General features: G+C 39.5%; 1 protein-coding gene across 1 annotated transcript in view; it reads right to left on the bottom strand.

The window, feature by feature from the left end:
• Positions 1-22284, bottom strand: part of POLR1A (RNA polymerase I subunit A) — a 64534-nt gene that overhangs the window by 5046 nt on the left and 37204 nt on the right. The window contains exons 25-33 of the mRNA XM_081345327.1: positions 21766-21933; positions 20178-20313; positions 19156-19313; positions 15262-15397; positions 10670-10777; positions 3945-4202; positions 2581-2781; positions 1118-1235; positions 289-453 (exon numbers count right to left, since the gene is read on the bottom strand). Coding sequence (XP_081201453.1) covers positions 289-453; positions 1118-1235; positions 2581-2781; positions 3945-4202; positions 10670-10777; positions 15262-15397; positions 19156-19313; positions 20178-20313; positions 21766-21933 — 1448 coding nt within the window. The remainder of the gene's footprint in view (positions 1-288; positions 454-1117; positions 1236-2580; positions 2782-3944; positions 4203-10669; positions 10778-15261; positions 15398-19155; positions 19314-20177; positions 20314-21765; positions 21934-22284) is intronic.

The raw sequence follows: 22284 nt of genomic DNA, 5'->3' as shown, positions 1-22284 counted from the left end.
ACACGTGACCGCAGGGATGCTGAGACAGACACTGTAACTTTGAACAGTCACTGAACAAATGACGTTAAATCAGGAACTACCTATATATGAAACTTCCATCACTATTTCTGCATACGTTGTTAATTTATTCAATTGTGGCTGCCTGGAACTGGATGTTTTTAATTTGAGACAAAAAAATATGTGAATATAGAAAAATAAATTTTCATCAGTATATTTTGGATACTAATAATTAAAATATTTATCCTACTATATAAGCTACTATTTTCATAATAATTGGGAGGTATTTACCCAACATAGTTGCTTCTTTCAAAAACTTGTAGCTTGTCTCAAAAGTCATCTGTTGCAAGGGAGATGAATTCGACTGCATTCCATACCGATTCAAAGGTTTGTAAACACCTTCAAAGCACATGTAGTCTGACACCAAGGAGAGATGTCGAGGATCAACCACAATTCCTGTCAATAGAAGTATCAATGTCTCCTAAAAGAGCTTTATAAAGAAATGCACAAGGTACTCCAATAAACCCATCTTTCATATCTAGCTTGAAACTATTTATTAAAGTTTATTAAATACCAACGTTGTATAAGGTTCATACTGCTGACTCAATTACATAATCTGAAAGGATTTAATGGGTTTATCTGTTCTTTAAGACAAGTGAAGGAAGGCTACACTGATAAGCTTTACGTAAGTCAACAGTTCTGTGCAACATCCTAAATATAAGGTGGGGTGAAGAACATAGAAAATTAAGAGATTTCTACATCTGCTAATGTACTATCTTTTGATCAACAGAAGGGTCAACAGAAGATACTGTTCTGATAATAGATGGAATTCAGTATGCCATTTGTAGCTTCATCATCTGTGCTGTAAAAACATTCTCTGAATGAGAAGCTTAATATAGGCCAGTGGTTCCCAATTTATGGTCTTGAAGTTACTACAAAATATTTTTTGAATGGACATCAAAATGTGGCAATCTTCAAATCTTTTGATAGTGATATAACACCAAAATAAGAGAAATATTTAATAATAGCTAGTCTAGGCAGAATGAATTGCTTTCAAGCCTGAAATAACAATGCTTTATATGTGCTATTAGATTCAGCTGATATTATATAAAATGTGTACCATATGCAGCAAACACATCTTTAATCTCTCTCTCAAGAATTTTCAAAGCAGCTTCAATCCCATAGGTGTTGGCCATTGCATGAATATCATTGCAGTAAAGTTTATTCATATCAAAAATCTAAAAGAGACAAAGATGGCAAGTGTGGAAAGTCATAGTGAAACAAACTGTAGATTATCTACCCCAAATAATATGAATAGCTAGGGAAAAACAGAACTGAACATTAGCAAAGAAAAATTATAGCTGAAGAAGCACAATATGCAACCAAACAAAACTTTTTTGTAATGAAGCCTGCAAAGTTCTAGAAAAGAATCCTAAAATTTACACTCATTTTTTCGTTCTCTTTTTCTAACTGTACACACATATTTCTCTATTACAACCTTATACAATTAGTCAGTTGAACAAGTAAAAATGAAGTGAAAGCTTCATAACATCCCTCAATTGTATAGTCTATTCCCAGAAAGCTGTGCAAATTATTTGCTTCAATACACCCTTTTCTTGAATTAATCTTTAATTGTGCACAGCAAAACTACATGGAAAATAATTGTAACAATTTGGATAGAAAAAAAACAGAAAATGTGTTTAATGCATATTGGTCTCTCTTTTGTAAACCAATATTCTCTTTGGATTGATTCTATACCCAATTATCAAAATCATCCATTTGTAAACAGATTAAAGTTTGGAATTCAAATTATCTATCTATCTATCTATCTATCTATCTATCTATCTATCTATCTATCTATCTATCTATGTAATTTTATACTAGTTACAGCTCCATTCAAAGCCAAAAGGAAAAACTTTTGCCAAAATTTAAGATTTTGGCACTTATCCAAAAAACCTTTTGGCATTCATCTATAATTTCTATTATATTAATAGCAATTTTAATTGATTTCACTGAAAATCAAATCAAAAGAGCCTTGGTGGAGCAGTGGGCTAATGCCTCCTTAAGTAACACCAGCTGCCTGCAATTAGTGCAGGTTCGCGTCCCACCAGGCTCAAGGTTGACTCAGCCTTCCATCCTTCCGAGGTAGGTAAAATGAGGACCCAGATTGTTGGGGGCAATAAGCTGACTTTGTAATAATGCCGCTTGGGGCCCCCCGAAAGCCCTAATAAGCAGGCATATACATAGAATGAAGGCTATTGCTAAGCACATTGATTTGTGCTTTAGATTGTAAGCCGCCCTGAGTCTTCGGAGAAGGGCGGGATATAAATGGGATTAAAAAAAATGTTCTTCAGTTCTTTTTCTGTGAAATCAATAAAAATGCTATCAATATCAGTATAACAAAAATTATGGACATGCCCATTATCTTTCAACTTTGCCAAAGTATTTTAAATATGTGGAAAAAAACTACATACAGTAGTTGTGATTTAGAATAGCAATAACTGTCATTCATGGTGGGTTTCTCTGCTATTTTTTCCTCTCTGTGACCCCATGGAAAATACAGAAAGCTTTTTCATTACATACATCAGAATAGTGGAAGAGCTCAGGAAGATTTATCCCTTCTGTTTGCAAAGTGAGCACCACTTCTCCATTCTTGTTGCTGGTTTCATTTAAGAGACATCGTGTTATTCCCACTGTCTCCTGGATGACAGTGCTATTTGCCAGAGACGTCACAAGTGATGCAAGATCAAAGTACTCCTTCGTCAGAGAAAGCTTTAATGAAACCTACAAGACAATACTTTCTGATTATGAAAAACTTTCCATCCATTGTGAAAAAGGTGTTCAAACATCTAAACCATCATAAAACCTTTTTCTTAAACTGATTTGAAAAATCCAAGCATAAATAAACAAACAATGAGCAATTCCTTTAGCTCACAAATCATCTGGAGTTTTCTCCTTTGGATCAAATTTATGTAAATAATGATTTGCTGATAATATGAGGATATTTCATCATTATTTTTCTCTGTAGTTTAGTGATAGTACTTATTACATAGGTGCTGTATTGCACAAAGCAAGTAAATTTGCAAACCAGTAATGTTTGCAGTATCTGGAAAAAGTTATGACACATGCATTATTATCTAAAAGCATGGATACTAATATAGATGAAATGTTAATATATATTACTAGTCTATGTATGGTATGACATAGGCTAAATAAATAAAAAAGCATGGATATGAAGAATTAGTTTTCTCCTTAGGAACTAGGACACTGAGTTCTAGTCCTGTTTTAGATACAAAACCAGATGGATACTTTGGACCAGTCATTCCTTTTCAGCCCCAGGAAGAAGGAACTGGCAAAGAAGGAGGAACTGCAAAATGCAGCCAACAAAACTAGATGGGGTAGTTCCCAGGAGTAAAAAATGTCTTGAAAGAACAACTTTATAGCATTTGCTGCATGTGACATGTAAGTGATATTATTATAGTATACTAGTATATTTGTATTTATAATTTACATGTATACTTGCACTGCTATTTTTTTTTCTGTACACGGCTTGACAGAAACTGAAAACAGGAACAACAGATAATAGGACTTTTCAGGTGGATTGTATCCAATTAGGGCAGCATGCTGGTGTTCTATACTAGAAATGAGAGTGTATTGTCCAAAACTATTTTCATCAGATGAGCACCTCTACTTGCATTTTTTACATGGGGGATACCAAATTGCTAAATAGCAAGTGTCATATTAAAATGTTTCACGGATTCTAGAGACAGCCCAGTCTGGAAAGTCAGCAGACCAAATTTAATTGTTGCCTGATTTTATAGCTGGTGTACACGCAATGCAATTGAATAAATATCTACTAAGAAAAAAAAACCAGTTACATGCATAGTCAAAAATATTAAAAGTAATTCTGGAACCCAAAACTCTTCTTCGCTGTTCAATAACTTTACCTCACACCACAGTTCATTATCAATGTCATATGCATATTTTTCTATAGCATCATGGCCTTCCAGTACAGCATTAATTCTATGCTGTGCCATTTCATTCCATCCCTTTCTCTTGCTTCGAGCTCTTTGACTAGAAGAAGAATAAAGCTTATCCTGAGTTTCCAGTGCCTCAGGATTTTGTTCATCTGGTGCAGACATTTCCCGATCTGGAATATCGTCATCATCACCCATTTCATGATCTTCCTCGCTCTCATAATCAACCTGCAAAGAAACATATTTGAATCATATTCAGTTTCACTAAATAGGAAAAGCAAACAGTATCATTGATGCTTTTAAAACCATTAAAAACCTTCTGACTATTTTTACTTAATCCTTCGCTCCACCTGCAAAATGCATTAAGAGTCCCAGTGGTGAGATTCAGCTGGTTCACACCAGTTCGGCAAAACCAATACCTAATTTTTTATTGAGTTCAGTGAACCAGTTATGATAAATCTGACTTCTTCTGTCGCTGCTCACGGCAGGACGCCACGATGCTCTTTGCGCTGATAGCGCCACTACTGCTGCTTGGGCAGGACGCTACGTAGCTCTTCATGCTGATCAAGATGCTGCGTGGCTCTTCGCACTGATCACTCCAGTGCTGCTGCTTGCTGCATGAGGCTGCAAGGCAAGCAGCATCAGCGGTGAAAATCGGTGTGATGCACTGCACCATCTCCTGCTGCAAGTGGCGGCACCAGAATGAGTGGTGTGATGTACCATTTAGCCTCCTGCTGCAAGCAGTAGCAACAGCACAATTGGCACAATGCACCATGTGGCATCCTGATGCAAGCAGCAGCAGTGGCATAATGAGCTGCACGACCTCCTGCCACAATTAAGAAATCGGCATGATGTGCTGAGTTGCCTTCTGCTGCAAGCACTGGCATCGGCAAGATGTTCATGACGAGCCTCGCAGCTTCCTGCCGCAACTGGGATCCTACTCCTACAGTGAAAAGATGGCTAAAGATAAATGACACAGCCAATGATGCTCAGATAAAAGTGAAGAAAATTGCAAGTAAGGATGCCATCAGGAAGCAATATGGAAATATCTTAAATAACAGTTTTATTGTTTTTTGTCAGGTATTATTTAATATTTTTTCATTAATATTTAAAACTCTTTTTATAACATAATCTAGCTTTGTGTACATCTTTATTGTTCTTATTTAAGTATTAAATGCATGAAAAAATAAACTACCTTTTGGTATGCCACCCCCCACCACTGGGCAGCGGAACCGACCAGGTGGTTCCGCCCCAGGCGCCTAATGGACCCGTAACGGTTCCAGATGGCGCTTGGGTCTATACCCATCGCCCTCACCCACAGCCCAGTCGATGCCCTGGTGGATGCTTGGAAAAGGGCGGCCGCCAGGGCACTTGACTGTGTTGTACCCTTGCGACCTCTGACCCGGCGCAGATCCCGTTGGGCTCCGTGGTTCTCTGCAGAGCTCCGGGAGATGAAGCGTCGGAGACGGGGTCTAGAGAGCGGTTGGAGGTCCAGCCGATCCGAATCTGACCGATTGCAGTTAAGAACCTTTATAAGGTCTTATCTTGCGGCAATAAGGACGACGAAGTCTAATTACTTCGCTGCCCTCGTGTCTGCAGATAATTGCCCGGCCGCCCTGTTTAGGGTGACTCGCTCCCTCCTTAACCAGGAGGTGAGGGAGGATCCCTTACAGGGACGAGCCGAGGAGTTTAGTCATCATCTGGCGGACAAAATCGCTCAGATCCGGACCGGTCTGGACTCTGACTGGGCAGAGTCTGATGTGGAGGAATCGGACGGTCCTGAGCATGTTATCTGGACTGAGTTTGATCCCGTTTCCCCTGATGATGTGGACAGGATCATGGGGAGGCTGAGCACCACCACCTGTTTGTTGGATCCGTGCCCCTCCTGGCTGGTTTATGTGGCCCGGGAGGAGACACGAGGCTGGTTCCAGGCAGTAATAACTGCTTCTTTGAAGGAGGGTGTCTTCCCTGCCGCCTTGAAGGAGGCGGTGGTGAGGCCCCTCCTCAAAAAGCCCGCCCTGGACCCGGCTGTTTTAAATAACTATCGTCCAGTCTCCAACCTTCGCTTTCTGGCGAAGGTTGTTGAGAGTGTGGTGGCGCATCAGCTTCCTCTGTTCCTGGAGGAAACTGATTATCTGAACCCGTACCAATCGGGTTTCAGACCCGGACACAGCAAGGAGATGGCATTGGTCGCACTGGTGAATGATCTTTGGCGGGCTCGGGATGGGGGTTGTTCCTCTGTCCTAGTTCTATTAGATCTCTCAGCGGCTTTTGATACCATCGACCATGGTATCCTACTGCGGCGTCTCACGGGGTTGGGAGTGGGAGGCACTGTTTTACGGTGGTTCTCCTCCTATCTCCTGGGCCGCTCGCAGTCGGTGTTGACGGGAGGGCAGAGATCCACCTCGAGGCCTCTTGTTTGTGGAGTTCCTCAGGGGGTCAGTTCTCTCGCCCCTCCTATTCAACATCTATATGAAGCCGCTGGGTGAGATCATTCGTGGTTTCGGGGTGGGGTATCATCAGTACGCTGATGATACCCAACTTTTTCTTTCCACCCCGGACCAACCCAGCGATGCCCTCGCCGTGATGTCCCGTTGCCTGGAAGCGGTCCAGGTCTGGATGGGGAGAAACAGGCTTCGTCTCAATCCTGCCAAGACTGAGTGGCTGTGCATATCGGCATCTCGGGTTAACCAGACCATTCCACCTTTAACGATGGGGGGTGAGGTGTTACCCCCCGTTGATAGGGCTCGCAACTTGGGCGTCCTCGACTCCCGGCTCAATTTTGAAGACCATATAGGAGCCGTGACCAGGGGGGCTTTTGCCCAGGTTTGCCTGGTGCGCCAGTTGCGACCCTACCTGGACCGAGATGCCCTACGCACAATCACTCATGCGCTCGTGACCTCCCGTTTAGACTACTGCAACGCTCTCTACATGGGGCTGCCCTTGAGGACCACTCGGAAGCTTCAGCTGGTGCAGAATGCAGCCGCACGAGTTGTGATGGGGGTTTCCCGATACTCCCATGTAACACCTCTACTCCGCGAGCTGCATTGGCTTCCGGTTGCCCTCCGGGTGAGATTCAAGGTGCTGGTAATGACCTATAAATCCCTAAATGGCTTGGGTCCGGGATATCTGAGGGAACACCTGCTGCCAGCATCAAGTTCCCTTCGTCCAGTGCGCTCCCACAGGGAGGGTCTTCTCAGGGTGCCGCTGGTAAGATTGCCGGCGGGTAACGCCCAGGGGGAGGGCCTTCTCAGTGGGTGCGCCTGCCCTCTGGAACCAGCTGCCCGTAGAATTGAGGACTGCCCCCAACCTCCGTTCATTCCACCGGGACCTGAAGACCTGGCTCTTCGAGCTCTCTGGCCCAGGCTGAGAATTTTAACTTTAACTTTAATTTTAATTGGGGTTTTTATTCTCTCAGGGACTATTATAATCTTTTTAATTGTTTTTAATTTTTGTATTTCTTGTTTTAATTCCCTGTAAACCGCCCTGAGTCCTTCCGGAAAGGGCGGTATACAAATCCAATTAAATAAATAAATAAATAAATAAATAAATAAATAAATAAGGGCCATTATTAAATTATTTGAATCCCACCACTGAATAAGACTAATGTGAAAAAATAAGGGTAATGTGATAAATTTTACCAAAAAAAAAAGGATTTTCTTAAAAAATATGTAAAGAAAATTCAAGTATTTTGCTTTCATTAATCTTTTGCTTAAAACAAGAAATATATTTAAACAGTATGAGAGAGAAAATTATGCTCAAGTAACATTACCAGGGAATATCATTATATTTCTGTAGGATTGAATTAGAAACCACTTAATGGGACTGACAGTGAGCAAACTTTGCACTGCCCAAATATGCCACATTGTCACTCTCCAATAACTGAAACCCATTTTTCCCATGGCTATTAAAGGCAGCTTATTGCCAATTATAGATATACTGTTTATGAATAGACAATTATGCTTTGTCACAACATTATTATTAATATAATTATAGAACATTTTTAGGAGTTGATGCCTTCAAACATTTGCAGAAGCTTGGATACTCTTTTAGTCAATAATTTGTTTCTTTGGTAGAAATGACATTTCTAAACATTTCCTAGAGCTGCCTACAGAGTCTTTCTCTGGTTTGATTTTGAATTGTTTTTCCACCTTCCCTTGCAAAAATTTTCTAGTTCGGAAATAGTTTTAAGGTTTCCTCATATACACCACAAATTGTATGATTTTTCCACAAAATGAATATTCAGCTCGGGGAACTATGAAGACCATTTGAAAAGTTTTATTTTTCTTTTCTATAAGTGTTTCCATTTATTTACTGTCCATGGAGCATTTGTTTCTGGAATATCCTGGTGTTTAGTTGAATCTTTCTATGTACAGATTGCTATTGTATTCTAATGTATGAGTATCAAGATCATGTGAAATGTTATTCCTGCTGGATTCCTCACTGGTAAGATGATACTTGGAACACTGCGTCCAGTTCTGGTAGAAAAATAATGTTAAGACTCTAGAAAAGTACAGAAAAGAGCAACAAAAATTATTAGGGGGCTAGAAGCTAAACCAAATGCTGAACAGTTGCAGGAATTGGGTTATGTCCAATCTAATAAAGAGAAAGACTAGGGCACCCCTAATCCTTCTTTTTATGATAGCAGTCTTCCAATATTTGAGGGGGAAGGGGGTCAATCTATTCTCCAAAGCACCTGAAGGCAGGACAAGAAGCAATGGATGGAAACTAACCAAAGAGAGAAGCAACCTAGAACTAAGGAGAAATTTCCTGTCAGTGAGAACAATTAATCAGTGGAACAGCTCGCCTCCAGAAATTGGGGGTGCTCCATCACTGGAAGTTTTAAGAAGAGACTGGACAGTCATTTGTCTGGAATGGTATAGGGTCTTCTGCTTGAGCAAAGGGTTGGACTAGAAGATCTCCAAGATCCCTTCCAACTCTGTTATTCTGTTATACCGTAGACAACAATGCCAATGTCATCTAAACTTATCCAGCCAAATATTTGCAGTAAGGTAAAGGTAAAGGTTCCCCCGCACATACGTGCTAGTCGTTTCCGACTCTAGGGGCCGGTGCTCATCTCCGTTTCAAAGCCGAAGAGCCAGCGCTTGTCCGAGGACGTCTCCGTGGTCATGTGGCCGGCATGACTAGACGCCAAAGGCGCACGGAACGCTGTTACCTTCCCACCGGAGTGGTCCCTATTTTTCTACTTGCATTTTTACGTGCTTTCGAACTGCTAGGTTGGCAGAAGCTGGGACGAGTAACAGGCGCTCACTCTGTTACGCGGCACTCGGGATTCGATCCGCCAAACTGCCGACCTTCTGATCGACAAGCTCAGCGTCTTAACCCACTGAGCCACCGCGTCCCTTATTTGCAGTAATATGTGAGTTTTAATGTGCAGATCTGATCAATTTTCAGATAGTTCTAACAAAGATTTCTAGATCTTGCCTTAACTTCCAGTTTTATGGAAACGTCTAGCTGTAAATATTTCAAGATTTCTTAATAATGTTTCTTTGATTTCTAAAATGAATTACTTTCCTTTTCAAATATGCTTTAGAGAAACTTACTGAAAGTAGACAAAATAACAATAATAATCTATGAAGACAATCAGAATATTAGTTTTACCTAGCTACCAGTAAACTAGCCCTAAAAAGCTAATAATGTTTGAAATTTATCAATAATTGTATATATTTTTTTTAAAAAAATAACACTGAATCAACTGAAAGATTGTTCAAACTGCTGCATCTGGTGTATTAACAATTTCTCATTTTGAATCTGTATCCAAATTTGCAGAAATAAATATGTACTATGTGTATCAACTCTGTACTATGCAGAGGTTGCGTCAAGTTCAGTTAAATTTCATCAAGAGTGCCTAATCTTTCCATTAACAGAGATAGATATTGGGCTTAGCTTTCAGTAACTTATTAAATACATTATAAATCTCCATCTGGTTTACAGTATTACTTTGTACATATCAGTCTAAAAAAATAATGACAATGACATGCACAGAGAAGACTATCAAATATAGTTTACTTTCTATAACTTCCTATATCCACAAGTTCCTTATGAATAAGGTTTGTTCAAGTATACAAGATTAACATTCTTTTCAGTATGGAGATAATTTCTGACTTTTTAAATTTTTATTTTATTTTATTTTAATTCCATTTATATCCCGCCCTTCTCCGAAGACTCAGGGCGGCTTACAAGCTTAGCAGTAGCCTTCATTCTATGTATATGCCTGCTTATTAGGGCTTTCATACACCCCCCCAAGCGGCATTATTACAAAGTCAGCTTAATTGCCCCCAACAATCTGGGTCCTCATTTTACCTACCTCGGAAGGATGGAAGGCTGAGTCAACCTGTACTCTTTTTCACTTACTCAATTACTTAACTAAATTTATATCCCATATTTTCCCCAGGACACAATTTAAAAGCACGAACTCTTCACTTTTCTACAAAAATCCTATGAAATAGGTTGGGCTCAGAGCAAGTTTTCACGGTTTAGGGTAGATTTGAACATGGAACTTACCAATCCTAGTCAAATACCTTTATCACTACATGTTACTAGTTATCTACTAAAATCAAGTGTTAATTGTTTGATATTGTTTGACTCAAATTCAATATACTTTAATTCCAAGTTTTTGTGATGGACAGATTTTCTAATGGCATCTTATTAAAACAAGAGAAATGTATCATTACCTCTTCTTCTTGATTTTCCTTTCTTTTCGTATCTGTAGCATCAGCATCACCTTCAGTCATTCCATTATCAGGAAATCTGTCTTCTTCAGTTTCATCTTCATTATCATTCTATGTTGGTAGAAGTGGGAATCCGTTCACTACATAATATACTTTTTTCTAACAGATTTCAAAATAACCCTAGTTAAATGAAATGTCACATATCATCTTTAATTATGGAAGTTTCTCTTAAGACTCCAACATCCTCAGCAGGCATGAAATTTCTCCTTATCCTATACTAGTTGCTACAGAAACGTGATAGGCAATAGGACCCCAACTCTGGTTTGAATTGTTTGATAATTTAATTAGCTGTTTATACAAAATTAATATAACTGTGAGAGAATATAGGATAACCCCTATTTTCTAGTACAATAAATTCTGCCCTGTAAATCAGCAGATTAATTGAGAGCACTGAATAGGTAGAATTTATCTTTTTACTTCCTGAGGGGGAAGGGGGAAACTATCCAAAATTCTCTTTTGTACAAGAACGTAATTGGTAAAAACTAATGCTTTAATCATTTAAATTAAAAGCCTAGAAAGGAGAATTTAGCCACTAGAAAATTTTCTGGTTTACTCAATTTCAGAGAAGGAATCTGTGCTGCCACCACGTGGCTGTGTGGAGAAATCACAATGTGGGCAGTCAGACCCTCCTACCCTATGATGTATTTCCTTTTCCCTCCCCTTTCTGGGATGGACTTCCTCCTGCTTTATCCCTAGAGAGTCCATTCTCTTTTAGCCTGAAGACATGGAGTAACTTGCAGACTCAATATGCAGTTCCTGGGAATACTACCATTTTCTAACTATTCTGGATCGAAGCTGTTGTACTTTAATTAATCTCTTGATAAGACCTCTATGGTCTATATCAGGGGTCAGCAACCCAAAACAGCAAAAGAGCCACTCAGAACCGGTTCCGTCATACACACAAAAAAGTGGGAGCCGCAAAATGTGCGTGCGCATGTAGGCATGCACGCGGGCACGCATGCGCATGCGCAGAACAAGCAAAAACATACACCACCCCTACACCCGCACCGCATCCTGAGCCGCATGCACCTGTCGCTGCCCAGTGCCACCAGCTTACACGGGGGGGTGGGGGGAGGGACGGACTCGCAGGCGACGGGCACTGGGTTGCTGCGGTGCCTTCAGCCCGGGCGCCGCTGGAGCCACCCGAATGCCCTGCCCCTCTCCCGGGACCTCCAAACCTCTGCGTTTGATGAATGCAGCAGCTCTCCAAACTGCCGCCGCCCCATCTGCAGAGCTGCTGCATTCCTCCGTGTTTGAAAGAAACTGAAAGAAACACGGACGAATGCAGCAGCTGTGAAAAGAGGACGGTAGCAGTTTGGAGAGGTGCGCGTGCACTCTCCAAACCGCTGCCGTCCCATTCGGAGGTCTGCCACGCTCATCAAACATGAACGAACGCGGCAGCTGTGCAAACAGGACGGCAGCGGTTTGGAGAGTGCGCGCGCACTCTCTCTCTCTCTCTCTTCCCGTCAGCCGGCTCTGGTGGGGCTGCCTGCCATCCTCTCTTTGCTCAGCTCCGCTCTGCCCAGCTCGCCTCCGCCTCCCTCGCCCGCCATTATCTCAGGCAACATCCTCGCTAGTCTGGAGGCGGCCACTGGAGCGGGGGTTTTAATGCCTCGTCCCCTCCCTTATCCTTCTCTCTCTCTTCCCCGCCGCCGCCAAAGAAAGAGAGAGAGAGAGAGAGAACTTCAATCTGCGCGTGCCACTTCTTCCCCGTCCCCAAAAGCGCCCGAGCAGAGTGACGGTGCTCCGTCCCAACCACCCCAGGACTAGCGCTGGCGGAGATTTCTGCAGCGCCTCGCTTGCTCCTCCGCAGACTGAGGAGGGCCTGACTAGGCGCTCCCTGCCCAAAGTGGAGCGGAGGCAGCCATGGTGGGGATTTTAGCGCGCGGGTCCAAGCAGTCCCACGCTGGTACAAACAGCGAAGGGAGAGGCGAGATGTGGCAGCAGCAGTCCCGGCGAGCTCCTGCCGCCTCCCCTCATAGGAAGGGGAGGGCAAATCACCCCTTCTCCCTGCCGGGGCTGCTAGCCACGGCAGGGAGAAGGAAGGGGGGGACGCGCCTTCTCCCTCACCGGGGCTGCTAGCCACAGCGAGAAGGAAGGGGGGGGAAATCGCCCTTTCCTTCTCCCTGCCAAGGCTGCTAGCCGCGGCAAGGAGAAGGGGGGGAAATTGCCCTTTCCTTCTCCCTGCCGAGGCTGCTAGCCGCGGCAAGGAGAAGGGGGGGGGAGATCGCCCTTTCCTTCTCCCTGCCGAGGCTGCTAGCCGCGGCAAGGAGAAGGGGGGAAAATCGCCCTTTCCTTCTCCCTGCCGAGGCTGCTAGCAAGTTACCCCATGTCTTCAGGCTAAAAGAGAATGGACTCTCTAGGGACAAAGGAGGAGGAAGTTCATCCCAGAAAGGGGAGGGAAAGGGAAATACATCATAGGGTAGGAGGGTCTGACTGCCCACATTGTGATTTCTCCACACAGCCATGTGGTGGCAGCACAGAATCTTTTGCCTGAAATTGCAACACAATTATACATCTCTATACTTCTCCACATTTTATAAAATTGAAAAATCAAGAGACAGAAGAAATCTCTGCCTAATAATCTCCAGCCAAGAGTTACCAGTGAATAATTTTCGTATTTTACATTACATGTACACTCAGTTAATATGTGACTAGTTTAGTAAAGTTAAGTGTATTCATCTACATTTGGAAATGTGTTGTAAGAAATCGTTGAATTATTATCATGTATTCCCTTTTTCCTAATGAATTTATCATTTACAGTTGTGTGACAAAGAAAGTACATCCTCTGAGTTCTATGGATTTACATATCAGGACATAGTAAAAATCATCTGGTTCTTAGCAATTATTAAAAGTAGGTATATACAATTTCAGATGAACAACAACACATGACATGTTACACCATATCATCATTTATTTTACAAAAAGAAAGCCAAAATAAAGAAGTCACGTGTGAAAAACTAAGATTCTCCATTTGGCATTTTTTTTTGTAAAATAAATAATGACATGGAGTAATATGTCATGTGTTGTTGTTCATCTGAGGTTGTATTTACCTACTTTTAAGAACTGATAAGGACCAGATTATTTTTATATGCCCTGATATGCCTGAACTCAAATAGGGTGTACTTTCTTTTTCACATAACTGTAAGTTTTGTCTTTGTGCAAAAACTAGCAAAGTTTTGCGGGGTTCAATATTGCCAGACTTTAGAACTGAAAATTCAAAGCATTTTTAAATTTATTTCCTAGATCTAAACTGAAAACAGAAGAAATCCCCATACAGATTATGATAGTCATAGGGTTCAGCCAGACTGGTAGCTCCCCCTAATCTGTAACAATACTTTAAATAATTTAATAGCTTTAAACAATATAGTATTGCATTATTTGTTAAATTGCACTAATGTGCTATGGGACACAGTATTTAAAGTATCTTCTGACCTCTGCATGTGGGGTAGTAACTATGTATTCTTCAGAACTTCTAGCACAACTGGATTTAACTGATCTTTTAAAACAGCAAAGCAAAAAGTCTGTGATAATTATCCATAAATAGTTGTTAAGAGTACACAAAATTAGATGTTCAAGAATAGAGGAAGGCATGATATAAATAAAATATCCTACACACAAACATCTATTTGGCATTATTGTTTTATTTTTATGAGATAAGTAGGCATCATTTAAAAGAGAAGTTAATGGATTCAGCTAATTGTTGGAAATACAGCTTTTAATACCATAGTGTCATATTTGTTTATATAAATTGGTCATGTTCTATAAAGGGTACTTAGACAAAGATTATTCAGAAAAAACATATTTTTTCCCAAAAGGATCTCAGCATTTTATTCTTTAAATATGAGTTGTTTTTAATATTCTGTATTCCATACATTTACTATATGTAGCAAATGTCATATACACTCCTAATTTTTTTAGCAATGTTTTAGACTTTAAGGCATTTTTATTGTTCTTTCTAGATAATGTTTTTCTAGAAAAGACACATTTTCTATACAATGCTCTAAAAACTTCATTCTCTTCCTGTATTTGAATAAGAATGTTGTCATTGAAAGTCCCACCTAGAGGATTAGGAATATGGACTACATATATCAATTTATATGCTTAACATGTAAATATAGTATATAATGTAATTGTGTAGCAGGACATGAAACATTTTCCAAAAAAGGCAAATGAAAAATGAGCTTGATCTTTTAAAAAAGCATATGTATGTATATGATTTGAAGAGAAACCAGGGAAAGGACTCTTGAAGAATGCATGTATATATTGTTATATATTTACCAGAGCCCTATAGCAAGGGTAGACAACCTTGGCTCTTTTATGACTCGTGGACTTCAATTCCCAGAATTCCTGAGCCAGGCCTATCCCTGCCTTATAGATTACATAGAATACAACCAAACATTTTAAACATGTTTCATCATACCAAAGCCGCACCCACCCCATTGCCGGCAATGAAAAAAAGTCTCAATACATCGCAACACGTCAAGTGACATGGCGAGTTTGACACCCGTGAGCTAAGGGGTCTACATCTTTACCTGGTCTTCCTGTGAAGCACCAATTTCTGCCTCATCTTCTAAATCTTTCTGAATTGCTTTTCGAGTGCTGACAGTGTTATAAGATGCCAATTTTAAAGTCTTCCTTTTAATTGTTTCCAGCAACATTTTAAAAAATCTGGGTGGGATGGATAAGAGAAATAGAATAAATGTTACAATATACTTTCCTAGATCTATCAATAAAGATGATAAATATAAAGGAAAATTTCAAATCATTTTGTAACAATATTGTTCATTATTTATAACAATATTTTTTAAAGAAAATCAGATATTTTTCTGACTCTGAAGTCTAAATTTCACTTTGTACCCTAAGAGAAAAATATTTTAGTAATACTGAAGAAAAATTATTTCAGTAATAATGAAATAATAATAATAATAATAATAATAATAATAATAATAATAATAATGAGGAGGAGGAGGAGGAGGAGGAGGAGGAAGGGATCTTGGAGGTCATTTAGTCCAACCCCCTGCTCAGGCAGGAAATCCTACACCATTTCAGACAAATGGCTGTCCAGTCTCTTTTTAAAAACTTTGTGTTGGAGCATTCACAGGTTCTGGAGACAGGTTGTTCCACAGATTAATTATTCTGTCAGAAAATTTCTCCTTATTTCTAGGTTGGTTCTCTATTTGGTTAGTTTCCATCCGTTGCTTCTTGTCCTACCTTCAGGTGCTTTGGAGAATAGGTTGACTCTCTCTTTGTGGCAGCCCAAGATATTAGAACACTGCTAGCATGTCATCCCTCGTCCTTCTCTTCATTAGACTAACATACCCAATTCCAGCAACTGTTCCTTATATGTTTTAGCCTCCAGTCCCGATCACCTTTGTTGCTCTTCTCTGTACTCTTTTTTACATCATGGTGACCAAAACAGAATGCAGTATTCCAAGTGTTGCCTTACCAAGACATTGTAAAGTGGTATTAACACTTCATGTGATCTTGATTCTACCCCTCTGTTAATGCAGCCTAGTACTGTGTTGGCTTTTTTGGCAGCTACAACACACTGCTGGCTCATATTTAAGTGATTGTCAACTAAGGTACCACTAAGGCAGGGGTGTCAAACTCAATTTCATTGAGGGCCGCATCAGCATTGCGGTTTCCCTCAGGGGGGCAGGCGGGTATGGCCAGGGTGGGCGTGGCTAGTGTATGGCCTACTGGGTGGGCGTGGCCAGCTCTACATCGTTCACATCAAGGGTACCTATGGGGGCCCGGGCAGGAGTGGGACAGATCTGAGCGTCTCTGGCAGAAGGAGGGTCTCTGGGACAGGGCCAAGGCAGTGGGGGCCGTTCCCTCACTGTTTCCAGGATGGCTTCATGGGCCACATGAAACCCCTTCGCGGGCTGGATCCGGCCCCCGGGCCTTGTGTTTGACATGTCTGCACTAAGGTATCATGGAAGGGTGGCAGCCCTCTACTTGATCCTGAGCAGCTCCTCTGGCCTGAAGCTCTAATGACAGAGCTTAAAATTTTCTTTAAATGGACCAAGGAAAATCTTCAAAAGATATAAACTGATTTTATATTTAGATTGTAGATTTCTAAGGGAAAGGAAAACTAGCTATTAGAACATCTCTGAATTATATCATAGAATTTGGAATGATATAACAAAAGATATTTTTTTCAATAATTGAACTATTAAGATGATAAACAGAATATATTTGTATAAAATAAGAATGCACTGAAATGAACGTTTGTATTTTAGACATGATAATTACTGTATAATCAAATAGGGGAAATGTGGGTTACCAGAAAATTAAGTTTTCTAGTTACTATAGGCTATTTTGGAACACTATTGCAATTAGGTAAAATTTAAAAACAGGACTTGGATATGTAAAAGTGGAAATATATTGAAAATTGTTCTAATTGATTGTGTCACAATTAGAAATGTATTAATTTGATTATGTTATCGTAATTAAGGGAACCGGAGAGGGAACTCTTGTTGATGTAACCTGAGCTGATTACAAAAGATTTTGTTATTTGTTATTGTTAACTTTTGATCACCCAACCACCACATTGCTTCATAAATATTTGGATGTAAAATTAGAAAATTAATAAAACTTGTGGGGTTTTTTTTTTTTAAAAAAAGGAGCACTCCCTTTAAGAGAGTGCTCCCAATCTCCGCTCGTTACCTGTATAAAAGACACCTGGGAGCCAGAAATCTTGTTGACTGATAGGGAATCAAATACTTATCTCACTCATTAAAATGCAAATCAATTTATAACTTTTTTGAAATGTGTTTTTCCGGATTTTTTGTTGTTATTCTGTCTCTCACTATTAAAATAAACCTACCAGTAAAATTGCAGACTGATCATTTCTTTGTCAGTGGGCAAATGTACAAAATCAGCAGGGGATCAAAAGATTTTTTCCCTCACTGTAAAGAGCAAAACTGTACAAGTGTAAATCAGTAGCTAATCCCCAATCCTAAATAAACGAATGAGTGGAGTACAGCCTAACTATTCATTTTCTCAGGGAACGACAGCATTTATTCTCTCAGAGTGAAGCAACGACAGAAACAAAACAGATCCTAGGATTGCCACTTAAGTAGGATTCGCGCATTATCTTACTATTTAATATTTAATCTTAAAGTGAACATGAAGATTAAACTTTCCTTCTGGGCCTAATGGAAAGAGAACTGGGGAAAAATGGAACTGATTTTATACATGGTGTAGGCAGCAAGATTGCTCTATGCACAAAAGAGGATGGATACATCGATTCCTACCATGGAGCAATGGTTACAAAAGTTGATGGGAGTTAGCAGAGATGGCCAAATTGACTGTGCTGATAAAAGAAAAGAACAAAAGTACTTTTGTTTCTACTTGGAAACCGCTTCTGGACTTTGTACTTGAGGTGGAAAAAAGGATATCATGATTTTGGGTTTTACCAATCAGACTGATTTGCTGATACAGAAATGGCTAGTGCATACTACTGTAGAAATGTAAAAAGTTAAGATTTGATTTTAATGTCTCATTTTACTGCAACAGAGAGTCGGAAGTTAATGCCTTTTGTCTTTTCCCCTCCCTTTCTTCACACCTTTCTTGTTTTCCCTTTTTCTACTGCTGACCCCTACTATTTTGTATGTTCACATTTTATGTTATAACTAAATACAACTAAATAAGAAAATAAGTAATAAAGTAAGATTGCCACAAGCCCATAAACATACTGATAAATTTAAATTTTTCTTTCAGCAGCACAATGGAGGGTAACCATTTTGGTGGGGCAATATGAGGTCCTCTTTTAGTTTTCTGTGGTACCCTAATATGGATGTGATAAGAAGTAGAAAAATCAGAGTAGAAATATTCTTCCTCTGGTCTGGACTTCTGTTCTCTTTGCTTTCTTGGCAACTGAGTAGATACTGGAAAGCCTGAACATTGCACTTCCATACAAATTTCACTATAGAGGCAGTCCTGAATGCATCAAGTAAAAAGAATGGCAAAATCTTGCTATTATTATTAAAATTACTAATGGCAGAATTTCCCAAAAATTATGATGCTGCGACACTGCAAGCTAACACATTAATTTGTGTGAAATCTCCCTTCTCCAAAATGAGTAATGATATTGATGATGAAACCACTGAGAGAACATGCCTAGGAAAGCAATAGTTACCTAAGGTAATGAGCTCAGTACTGTATTTTCTTCCTGGCTGCTCCTACCCATGATTGCACCTTTCACTCTCATCAGCCATGCACCATATGTGACTCCTTTCCTAGTGCCCTAGGAGTGAGAGCTCAGCAAAACCTGCACTTCCTATCTTCAATGCTTCTGGGCTCCCAGGAATTTGTGAGGACCCTTATGACCCCCACAATTTCCTTCTCACTGGTTTGTATCCTCCAGCGTTGTTATCTTCCAGCGTTGTTAAATTGGAAACTTTTCAAGAGAAGATACTGACCTCGTCTCCATAAAATGTAAGATGTCCCTTGGCTTCACACATTTTTCTTCTTGATAGCATTTATAAGGCAAAAAACTAAACCTGATGGTGTAGATGCGATGCTTGCTTAATGTCCCTTCCAAACACAAAGTTTCTTCAATATCAACTTTGTGTAACACCTGAAACAATAAGAATATTTGAATGTCTATGGATGCTAACAATTTATAACATCGTACTTTCTCACTCTCCAAATCAGGGGTGTCAAACTACCAGCCTGCGGGCCAGATACGTCATGCCAAAACCACACCCACCCCATTGCCAGCAATGGGAAAAAAAGTCACAATACATCATGACACATCACATGACGTTGTGAGTTTGACACCCCTGCTCTAAATCATCTGTCCACATCACAAAGTTAATACCAAAAGAGAAATATGGACTATTACTTTTTTAAAAAAAATAAATCTATCCTCCACAGAAAATTTACAATTTCAAGATGATAAAATGAAAAAAGGCACTAAGGCTTTTGCACTCTCCAGCCACTCTTCCTACCCATGAACCAAATATTTAGATTCAATTGGGTAGCGAACCTCAAATTCAAGTGCTTTACAGCATAGCAAAATGGGGTTTATAAGTTTCACTTCCTGATTTTCCTCAATTAATTCCTTATTTGTGGAAATGCACTCTTAAGTGGTTAAAAAACAAAATTTAAGTAGGAAACAGAATTATTCTAATTAGAATTTTTGTTTAATACCCGCTAACTATGTTTCCTTTGCACTGTCACTAGAAGTGCCAATGCTGGGATTTTATAATTAGGCAAAAAAAGCTAGAATGTTATTACAAAAATGTGCACATTGAATAGGGAAGTGAAAATCAGTTAAAACCCATTAGTCCAAATCCTAGGCAATAAAATAAAGGCTGCCTGGCACATCTTGAGGAAACTGCAACCATTCTGCAGAAAGTAATATGAAAGAACCCTATTTACTTTTTTCTTTAAAAGCCTCAAGAGCTGATGTGATGATTCTTCCATACACAGGACTTACCTCACCTAAGCACACTCTGCCAAGTTTTTTCTTGAGCCTTTTCACCCGTTTTTGAGCTTTCTTGGTATTAAGGACAGGAATGCTCATCATGGGAGTTTTGATATTAGCACTAGCTACCATTAGAATTTCCCGCAACCTTTAACAAAGAAGTATTGCACATTTAGTTGCAAATACAATTAATGCTCAACAAGATAAGTGACTCGGTTCTTACCTGGTCAGCTTTATTTTCCTGATAACTATAACAATCATTCAAAGTCAGACTTTGTCTGCTGCCTTCAGTATCAGTAAACAGGGCTAAAAACACTTCCCAGAAGGAAGAAACTCATTTATCTTAAGCAAGAGAACTATCAAAACCTGAAGTACCAAAATAATAACAGCTGCAGAAAGTAAGGTGGAATCCTACTTTTCTAGTAAATAAATCAAAGCAATATACAATGATAGTAAATCTGAATCAAATAACCTTTTTAATGGAGTTCCTATACCAGTGATGGTGAACCTTTTAGAGACCGAGTGCCCAAACTGCAACCTAAAACCCACTTATGTATCATCAGGTGCCGGGTGGGTGTGACGCTTTGGGTGGGTGTGGCCTATTGGGTGGGCGTGGCTACAGTGGTAATGGCAGACTGGGTGGGACTAAAAAGTTCAATGAATCAATTCCAATTTTGTGAGATTTTTTTTTTCCTGCGAGAAGTTGAAATTGATTGATTGATTGAACCTTTTTTTTTTTTTGTACACGGCGGTGAGGCCTAAAACGAAAGTTTTATAAAACCCAGCTGAAGACCTAGGACTAGGCGACAGTGCACATGCCCATGGAGAGGGCTCTGCGTGCCACCTGTGGCACCTGTGCCATAGGTTCACCACCACGGTCCTATACAATATAATCAAACCAATTTAAGTGATTTAATTGATTGTTATATGCAATAAAAAAAATTATTCCACTGTACTGAGTGTTTTTAAGCTAAAAAAGGAGCTTAATACCATTAGAGTGAGATGGGCAGCAAACAAATTAAATAAATAAATAAATAAATAAATAAAAAATTACTGCAACATCTCCTTGCTTCATTCTACTTGGTCTGTCACATTTGCCATCTTTTATCTTTTGTTGATTTTACTGTAATTTCTTTTATTGTTGTGAGGTACCTAGAGACATTGGATATTGGACACTATCAAAATTTAATAAATTGTTATTGTTAATATTATTGAAAGATAAGACATCCTTCAATTATCTCAGGATTGAACAAGGTATGTAATTTTGGTACTGTTGGACAGCAATAACTCACCATTAGTCCTACTGGTTGGAACTCATAAAAGCTATAATTTACTAATATCTAGAGAACTATATTTTGCACATTCTAACACTAGTTTATCATTAAACAGCAAAAGCATTTTGTCATAGTAAATAATGGAGAAACTCACTTATTTGTGGGATAACTGTTAAAAAGGAATGTTTAGGATAAACAGACTCCTGGGTTTCATGTCTTCTACTTTCCTCATGTTATACTAAATTGTTAATAAAGCATGGGAAGAGAACAGGATGTAGGCATTTTGGAACAGTAAACCATTAAAAAAAGGTGAGATGCTATCTTACCTTGGGATACCAAGGGTAACATTCATTTCACCTCTTCCAGCAAAGTGAAAGGTATTCAGGGTCATCTGGGTGGACGGTTCTCCAATACTCTGAGCAGCAAGAAGTCCCACAGCTTCTCCAGGATCACAGAGTGATTGTTGCCATTTTAAACAGAACAGCTCCTGTAAACTAATGACACCAAGAAAAGATTTGGTAGTTTAATTTATTAATTTAGTTTCTGCCTTTCTGTAAAAATAATATATAGAAAGCATTTTATTGTAAGTGGGATAAAGTTGCAATAATGCATAACTGAAATAACATCATAATGAAAAAATAGACTAAATAATATTTCCAGAAACAATTCTACAAAACTCTCTAGATTAATATTATCATCATCTGTTTGTGTGGAATATGTTCATAACCTAGTGCCGCAATTTTACTTTCTAATTGCATCTGTTCAGAAAGAACAAGATTTTAATGCTTTTTTTCATCATTTATACATCAAATCATGAATCATCTAATTAATTTATTTCTCATACT

This window comes from Vipera berus, assembly GCF_964194415.1.
Source record: "Vipera berus genome assembly, chromosome: Z".
NCBI lineage: Eukaryota > Metazoa > Chordata > Lepidosauria > Squamata > Viperidae > Vipera > Vipera berus.
This window is presented reverse-complemented; position numbering and strand designations above follow the sequence as displayed.